The 8,706-nt window shown below is 51.9% G+C and overlaps 2 protein-coding genes across 2 annotated transcripts; one reads left to right on the top strand and one right to left on the bottom strand.

The window, feature by feature from the left end:
- Nucleotides 1-601: 601 nt before the first annotated feature.
- On the bottom strand, nucleotides 602-1,001 carry SODALDRAFT_360218 (hypothetical protein; the record flags this gene model as incomplete). Its single annotated transcript, XM_028614243.1, has 4 exons — nucleotides 602-624; nucleotides 701-745; nucleotides 837-864; nucleotides 942-1,001. 4 exons carry the CDS (start codon nucleotides 999-1,001, stop codon nucleotides 602-604), a joined length of 156 nt encoding a protein of 51 aa, XP_028465724.1.
- A 956-nt stretch (nucleotides 1,002-1,957) lies between these two features.
- On the top strand, nucleotides 1,958-8,603 carry SODALDRAFT_379161 (beta-1,3-glucan synthase catalytic subunit). Its single transcript, XM_028615023.1, has 4 exons — nucleotides 1,958-2,176; nucleotides 2,265-2,511; nucleotides 2,588-7,873; nucleotides 7,942-8,603. Exons 2-4 carry the CDS (start codon nucleotides 2,285-2,287, stop codon nucleotides 8,252-8,254), a joined length of 5,826 nt encoding a protein of 1,941 aa, XP_028465723.1. The 5' UTR covers nucleotides 1,958-2,176; nucleotides 2,265-2,284; the 3' UTR covers nucleotides 8,255-8,603.
- The last annotated feature ends 103 nt before the right edge of the window (nucleotides 8,604-8,706 follow it).

The raw sequence follows: 8,706 nt of genomic DNA, 5'->3' as shown, positions 1-8,706 counted from the left end.
CCTAAGGTATCTTCCTCGATATCTTCCTCGATTCGTATATGTAGATTCGATAGCTCCCACGTAGAGCCACGGTTCCGGGCTCGTACTAATAGGGTCGTTCGTTCTATTATAGGTACCTTAGGCGGCGGTGGTGGTATACCTTAGGAGCAGTTTAATTAATTAATATAACTGTAAGTACCTGGACTCAACGAGGCCTCGCTTTATTATGGTGTTTGCAAGTAAAGGAACATGTGTTATCATGACTCCACTTTTACGGGCTCGATATCAAAACGTCCGGGCGCCGTAATCCTTCCCTTAAACTAACCGACCGGGAGTGCGGAGAGATATCGGTGTTTACTTGGTACTTGGTACTTACCTACTTCGTAGGTACCTTAGGTACCTTATGTATCCGTATACGAAGTACATACGGAGTACACGTGTACGTGTACAATGCTGTGAAGAATGCGGTACGAAGTCTGTGCATACTGTGCTACAATGGGAGGCTGGATCCTGTTTGATTGCCTTTTGCCCCAGAGCCGTCTCCAGCCTCTTTTGCCCGTTTCTACGTGTAAATGGGGGGAAACGTTTAATAACAGCGGAGTAGGAGTGAGTATATGCATGCTTAAGCTGGGACTCTGCTCTCGGCTGAGAGGACATTTTTCACGTAACTAACCAGAGGGAACGCGTTTTCAAAGTGGCCTTGCGCTTGACTTAATCGTACCTTCCCTTCTATCATGTTCCCAATTGGGGTGGGAATGGCAGGTTGCTGTTGTGTGCAAGGACGAATTCATACAATGACGCGCTTGACTGCCGTACCTATCTTAGGTCTTGGCAGTCACACAGCCCCTGAGACTCACTCTCCACTGTCGCCTTCGAAAACCTGACCTGAACCTCAGATTCCCAGGAACCGTTAGGCCACTTTTCAGGGCGGACATCGGTTGGTTGGTGCGTGTAATACCCACCCAATACGAATGAATGGAGTGGACGGATGAAGATGCGAGCAAGGCAGGAAGGTGGTCCATGTATCCCTAACTGTAACACCGTACGAAATAATCACGGAGTACAGGTGTTGACGCTGAAACTAATTTACCTACCCGGGTTTGGGGGGGTATAGGACAGAGCCCGATAACTGGTCAATCTGTCAACAGTCTTAGAACATCATGTCGACAGAAATTTCTCTGTCCTGGCTCTGGTCAGAGCAAAAGTCTCTGTCCGAGCTCTGACCTAGAAACCCCCCCTCCCGGGTAGGTATAGAGGTACCTGGGTTCAAAGGCCTTCGGACCTGTCCTCCCATCTTGTCTCCTACTCCATGGTCTGCAGAAAACGATGATATCCGTACTGACGAATAAAAAAGAAGCCGTCCAGAACGAGGTTTTACACTGTAGAATGGCACACATACAAAGTCTTGTACGACGTACCTTATTGACAATCTGCATGTACGTATGTAGTCCTCCATTTGATACTAGGTGCCTTACGATTTATTACTTCGCACATGGGGGTATACCTACCTATGCACGGAGAGATTACAAATACGCAGTATACAGTGTGCATTCTGCACATAGGGACATTCCGTGTCTCGTCCAATTTCTAAACGGGGCAGCCCTGGCCCCATCTTCTCCTCGCGCCGCCCGCCTCCCTTTCCCCCTTTTTTCTTACTTAGAACTTCGACAAAACACCAGAGAAGGGCATTCACGCGTTGCCTCTTTCCACTCGATGTCGGAGTGAACAGACGTCCTTCGCTTAATTTGACCCTATCAACTTCCTACGCACTCTCGTTTCTACTTGCCTTTCGCTTTTTTCCACGTTTGTTTTCATTTTCGGTGCAAGTACGGAAACCCAGATTGTGCCCGCAGAACCTTCGAATCCACGTCCCTGAAGAGAAGAAATTGCCATCAAACACGACAACGAGTTCTCCTCGGTGGCCTAGTTGACAGCATACTTCATCCATTCATTTTGGACTTGCGATCCTCCGTGTTAGTCATTTCGGTCTCCTGTGTACCGACCAGGGGAATACTCGCCCGTATCCCCTCGAGTTTTTGCATCTCCCAGAATCGGAGATTGATCAGGCAGCCCGACCGCCGTTCTGTCCTGGGGACATCTGACTACCTTACCTAACGGAACTGGGGGAGTCTCTTCTTTTAGCCGACGGGATCCTGCGTCGGCCGCAGATTCAATTGCGTCTTATGCCACATTGACGGTAGGTCCGGGAATATAAATCCTGCGATCCAGTATTTCCGACATCCATTGGTTGCAGTAACGTCCTGGCTAAGACAAACAAAATACAGATACAGAACGAACTGCAATCATGTCTGGATATCCCGGTGGTGGCCACCACGATTATGATGATGGCTATGGTCAGCGAGGCCAAGGAAACCAGGGCAACAACCAGAACAACAACGGAGCCGATTCGTACTACCAAGATAATGACCAGTACTACTACGACAACAACAACAACAACAACAACAACAACACAAACAACAACAATGCCTATGACACTCGCGGAGGACAGCAAGATGGCTACTATGATGAATCGTACGTGACAATCTCCATTGCTCTTGGCTTTGCCTGGCTGCGACCGTGCTGACACGACCTTTTCTTATGTCTCTAGTGGCTACTACAATGCCGATCCAAACAATCCATACCAGCAGGATGGCGGATACTACGATGGCCAAGATCAGTACCAGGATGACTACTACAATGCCCAGAACAATAGCAACAATGGCGGCTACTATGACCAGGATTATAACCAGGGCTACGATAATCGAGGCCGCCGTCATGGAACCGAGGACGATTCTGAAACTTTCAGCGACTTCACCATGAGATCGGACATGGCCCGAGCTACCGACATGGACTACTATGGTCGCGGCGATGAAAGGTACAACAGCTACGGCGAACCGACGGGTGGTCGAGGCTACCGGCCGCCTTCATCTCAGATTTCGTATGCCGGCAATCGCTCATCTGGTGCGTCCACTCCGAATTACGGAATGGACTATGCCAACGCGCTCCCTGCCGGTCAGCGCTCTCGTGAGCCGTATCCTGCCTGGACTTCGGACGCTCAAATTCCGCTTTCGAAGGAAGAGGTCGAGGATATTTTCCTCGACCTGGCCGCCAAGTTTGGCTTCCAACGCGACAGCATGCGGAATATGTATGACCACCTGATGACGCTTCTCGACTCCAGGGCTTCCCGCATGACGCCGAACCAAGCACTCCTATCCCTGCACGCGGACTACATTGGCGGTGACAATGCGAACTACCGCAAGTGGTATTTCGCCGCGCATCTGGATCTCGACGATGCTGTTGGGTTCGCCAATATGAAAGGGAAAGGTTTCCACCGAAAATCCAAAAAGAACAAGAAGCAGAAGGAGGCGCAGACGGAAGATGAGGCACTGGCCGAGCTTGAGAGTGATAACAGCCTCGAGGCAGCCGAGTACCGCTGGAAGACTCGCATGAACCGCATGTCACAGCACGATCGTGTCCGGCAAATCGCACTTTATCTCCTCTGTTGGGGTGAAGCCAACCAGGTCCGATTCATGCCAGAGTGTCTGTGCTTCATCTTCAAGTGCGCCGACGACTACCTCAACTCCCCCGCTTGTCAGAATCTTGTCGAACCGGTGGAGGAGTTCACTTTCCTGAACAACGTCATCACGCCACTTTACCGATACTGCCGAGATCAAGGGTACGAAATCCTAGACGGAGTCTACGTGCGTCGTGAACGCGACCACAGCCAGATCATCGGCTATGATGATTGCAATCAATTGTTCTGGTACCCGGAAGGCATCGAGCGCATCGTGCTGGAAGACGGCACCCGGCTGGTCGACCTTTCTCCTGCAGAGCGGTACCTGAAGTTCAGCGAGATCAATTGGAAGAAGTGCTTCTTCAAAACGTACAAGGAATCCCGTTCGTGGTTCCATCTCCTCGTCAACTTTAACCGCATCTGGATCATCCACATCACCGTGTTCTGGTTCTACACCGCCTTCAACTCGCCCAGTCTCATTGTAGGCCCATCATACGAACAGCAAGTCAACCAACCTCCCGACCCTGCCCGATATTGGTCTATTGTGGCTCTGGGCGGCAGCATCGCCTCTTTGATCCAAATTCTGGCAACGCTTGCTGAATGGGCCTATGTTCCTCGCCGATGGGCCGGTGCTCAGCACCTAACGAAGCGGCTTCTTTTCCTCATTCTTATCTTCGCCATCAATGTCGGACCAAGCGTCTACATCCTCGGCATTGCCGGGCCAGAAGAGCGTCCCGCTCATATTCTCGGCATTGTTCAGTTTTTCATTGCGTTGGCGACCTTCCTCTTCTTCGCCGTCATGCCTTTGGGAGGACTGTTCGGCAGTTACCTCGCGAATAACTCTCGCAAATATGTCGCCAGTCAGACCTTCACCGCCAGCTGGCCTCGTCTTGGTGCGAACGCAATGGCCATGTCATTTGGTCTTTGGGCCATCATCTTCGGTGCCAAGTTGGGTGCGTCTTACGCATACCTAACACTTTCATTCCGCGACCCCATTCGATATCTCTCCATCATGAAGATCGAGTGTCTGGGCGACAACCTTTTTGGCGACGTCCTGTGCAGGCAGCAACACAACATTCTGCTGGGGCTGATGTCCTTTACCGATCTCATCTTCTTCTTCCTGGACACCTATCTCTGGTACGTGCTCATGAACACCGTCTTCTCAATCGCACGGTCGTTCTACATTGGTTCTTCGATCTGGACCCCTTGGAGGAACATCTTTTCTCGCTTGCCGAAGCGTATTTATTCCAAGGTTCTTGCCACAGGGGACATGGAAATTAAGTACAAGCCCAAAGTCCTCATCTCGCAAGTATGGAACGCCATTGTGATCTCCATGTATCGCGAGCATCTTCTCGCGATTGATCACGTTCAGAAGCTGCTCTATCACCAAGTTCCTTCGGAGCAAGAAGGCAAGCGGACGCTCCGAGCGCCAACATTCTTCGTCTCTCAAGAGGACCACTCGTTCAACACGGAATTCTTTCCCGCCAATAGCGAGGCCGAACGTCGACTTTCTTTCTTCGCCCAGTCGTTATCAACCCCGATCCCGGAGCCCCTCCCTGTTGACAACATGCCAACGTTCTCTGTCCTCATTCCCCATTACAGCGAGAAGATCCTGCTTTCGCTTAGGGAAATTATCCGTGAAGATGAACCGTACTCCCGTGTTACCCTCCTGGAGTATCTGAAGCAGTTACACCCCCATGAATGGGACTGTTTTGTCAAGGATACCAAGATCCTGGCAGATGAGACATCGCAGTTCAACGGTGACCTTGAGAAGAACGAGAAGGACGCTGCCAAGAGCAAGATCGATGATCTTCCCTTCTATTGCATAGGCTTCAAGTCATCCGCTCCCGAGTACACGTTGCGGACTCGCATCTGGGCGTCGCTACGCTCGCAGACTCTCTATCGCACGATATCTGGCTTCATGAACTATAGCAGAGCCATCAAGCTACTATATCGTGTGGAGAACCCAGAGGTCGTGCAGATGTTTGGTGGCAACTCGGACAAGCTTGAAAGGGAGTTGGAGCGCATGGCCCGTCGCAAGTTCAAACTCATCGTCTCCATGCAGCGTTACGCCAAGTTCAAGAAGGAAGAGATGGAGAACGCCGAGTTCCTGTTGAGAGCATATCCGGATTTGCAGATTGCCTACTTGGACGAGGAACCCCCCTTGGCCGAGGGCGACGAGCCCCGTCTGTACTCGGCGCTTATTGACGGCCACTCGGAAATCATGGGGAACGGCATGCGGCGGCCCAAGTTCCGGATTCAGCTGTCTGGCAACCCTGTGCTCGGGGACGGGAAGTCCGACAACCAAAACCACTCGTTGATTTTCTACCGTGGCGAGTATATCCAACTCATCGACGCCAACCAGGACAACTATCTTGAGGAGTGCCTCAAGATTCGAAGTGTACTAGCTGAGTTCGAAGAGATGAAGACGACCAATGTCTCGCCGTATACTCCTGGTGTGAAGGAGAACGCGACCTCCCCGGTTGCTATTCTGGGAGCACGCGAGTACATCTTCTCTGAAAATATCGGCATTCTGGGCGATGTCGCTGCTGGCAAGGAACAGACGTTCGGTACGCTGTTTGCCCGCACGCTTGCTCAGATTGGCGGTAAGCTGCATTATGGACATCCTGACTTCCTGAACGGCATTTTCATGACAACTCGAGGCGGTGTGTCCAAGGCTCAGAAGGGCTTGCATCTCAACGAGGACATCTATGCTGGCATGACCGCCATCCTCCGGGGCGGTCGCATCAAGCATTGCGAGTACTACCAGTGCGGCAAAGGACGTGACTTGGGTTTCGGGTCCATTCTCAACTTCACCACCAAGATTGGCACAGGCATGGGCGAGCAGATGCTCTCACGGGAGTATTACTATCTCGGCACTCAGCTGCCGCTTGATCGTTTCCTCTCTTTCTACTATGCGCACGCTGGCTTCCACTTGAACAACATCTTCATCATGCTCTCGATTCAGATGTTCATGATCTGCCTGCTCAACCTTGGCGCCCTCACGTACGAGACGCAAGCCTGCGAGTACAACAGACAAGTGCCCATCACGGACCCTCTCTTTCCTACGAAGTGCCAGAACACGGCGGCGATTACCGACTGGGTTTTCCGCAGCGTCCTGTCGATCATTTTCGTCATCTTCTTGTCTTGGATTCCGCTCATTGTGCAGGAACTAACAGAGCGAGGCTTCTGGCGGGCAATCAAGCGGCTTGTCAAGCAGATTCTCTCTCTTTCTCCGTTCTTCGAAGTCTTTGTTTGCCAGATTTACGCAAATTCGGTACTACAAGATCTCTCGTTTGGCGGCGCCAGGTACATCGGCACGGGTCGTGGTTTCGCCACAGCACGCATCCCCTTCGGCGTACTCTACTCTCGTTTCGCCGGGCCGTCCATCTATTTCGGCGCTCGCCTCTTGATGATGCTTCTTTTTGCGACGTTGACGGTGTGGCAAGCGGCGCTTGTGTACTTCTGGATTACACTCATGGCGCTCGTCATCTCCCCCTTCCTTTATAACCCGCACCAGTTCGCCTGGAATGATTTCTTCATCGACTATCGAGACTTCCTCCGCTGGCTGTCTCGTGGCAACTCGCGATCGCACGCTTCGTCCTGGATTGCCTTCTGCCGCCTCTCACGTACCCGCATCACCGGCTACAAGCGAAAGGTTCTGGGCGACCCTTCGAGCAAGCTCTCCGGCGATGTCCCTCGTGCGGCTATCACAAACCTGTTCTGGGGCGAGATCGCAACCCCTTTTCTGCTGGTCGCCGTCACTGGCATCCCATTCCTCTATATCAACGCGCAGACGGGAGTGAATGAAGACAACAATCCGGACGTGGACCTCCAAGCCACAGACTCGCTTATTAGGCTGGGCCTAGTAGCATTCTTCCCGATTGTGGTCAACGCCGGTGCGCTCGCCGTCTTCTTCGCCATGGCTTGTTTCATGGGACCTCTCCTCAGCAAATGCTGTAAGAAGTTCGGCAGCGTCTTGGCGGCTATCGCACACGCCATCGCTGTGATCATGCTCCTCGTCTCGTTTGAGGTTATGTTCCTACTCGAGGGATTCAACTTCTCTCGGACGCTTTCTGGCATGATTGCTGTCGTCGCAATCCAACGCTTCATCTTCAAGCTCATCATCTCACTCAGCCTCACTCGTGAGATGAAGAGCGATCAGGCCAATGTCGCCTTCTGGACAGGGAAGTGGTACTCCATGGGCTGGCATTCCGTGTCCCAGCCTGCCCGTGAGTATCTCTGCAAAATCACGGAATTGACCATGTTTGCGGCGGACTTTGTCCTGGGTCACTTCTTGCTGTTCTTCATGTTGCCGATCATATTGATTCCCAAGGTCGACATGGTTCATTCGATGATGCTCTTCTGGCTTCGCCCCAGGTACGTCGACCACTGCGCGAATTGTCACTGTTTTCCTATGCCATTGCTGACCACTCATGTTCGTGTAGCCGGCAGATTCGCCCTCCCATCTACTCGATGAAGCAGTCCAAGCTGAGGCGCAAGCGTGTTTTCCGATACGCGGTGCTCTACTTCCTCATGTTCATCGTCTTCGTCGGCCTGATCGCTGGACCTATTGTCGTTGGCAGAGAAGGCTTGTTACCTGACAATCTGGACGAGACGCTCAGTATCGGAAATATTTATCTGATGCAACCCACCGGCTTGGATAACGACAACACGGAGGGTGAAAGGGAGACGGGTATCGACGCCCCCGACTACTCGGGTGTCCATACGCCCACGCCGGCGGCAGACGACGCTGCGTAAGCGGATTCCAGAGACAGGATTCGTCTCTTTTGAAGACGCTCCGCAACTAAGTGGCCGGGCCATCAGTGTACGTAACATAGGAGAGGCTGAGGGCACACTTGACAGTGTTCCGGGTTCTACTTGTCCTCAGGCCTTTCCGTGATGGACGTTCATGTCAGGACTTACGCCATGTGCGTTAATATCGCTAGCTGGTTTTCATGCACTTTGCTCTATTTTCTTCTTGTTTTCTGGGGTTTGGGAGGCATTAGAGGTTCATGACTATTGATTCCTATACAGTACTTAAGTAGTTGGTAGTATATTGCGCTATGCGTCTATCTTATCTACCGGCAAATATATTTCGTTCTTTTTTAAGAAAAGACTCGCCGTCGTATCCGTCGTGAGCAGTCCCCGTTGGAAGGGGCATGTCCCCGCCCGCGTGCTCGGGTAAAAAGAAAAAGAAAAGAAGAAAAAAA

This window comes from Sodiomyces alkalinus (genome assembly GCF_003711515.1).
Source record: "Sodiomyces alkalinus F11 unplaced genomic scaffold SODALscaffold_6, whole genome shotgun sequence".
Classification (NCBI taxonomy): Eukaryota; Fungi; Ascomycota; class Sordariomycetes; order Glomerellales; family Plectosphaerellaceae; genus Sodiomyces; species Sodiomyces alkalinus.
Note: the sequence above shows the minus strand (reverse complement) of the source record. Positions and strands in the feature narration are given on the sequence as shown.

Bases quoted from the DNA above. Each gene is read 5' to 3' on its own strand.
- SODALDRAFT_379161 (XM_028615023.1), top strand. From the start codon at position 2,285: ATGTCTGGATATCCCGGTGGTGGCCACCACGATTATGATGATGGCTAT. The intron at 2,512-2,587 runs GTACGTGACAAT...TTATGTCTCTAG, and splicing joins GATGGCTACTATGATGAATC to TGGCTACTACAATGCCGATC. The intron at 7,874-7,941 runs GTACGTCGACCA...ATGTTCGTGTAG, and splicing joins CTCTTCTGGCTTCGCCCCAG to CCGGCAGATTCGCCCTCCCA.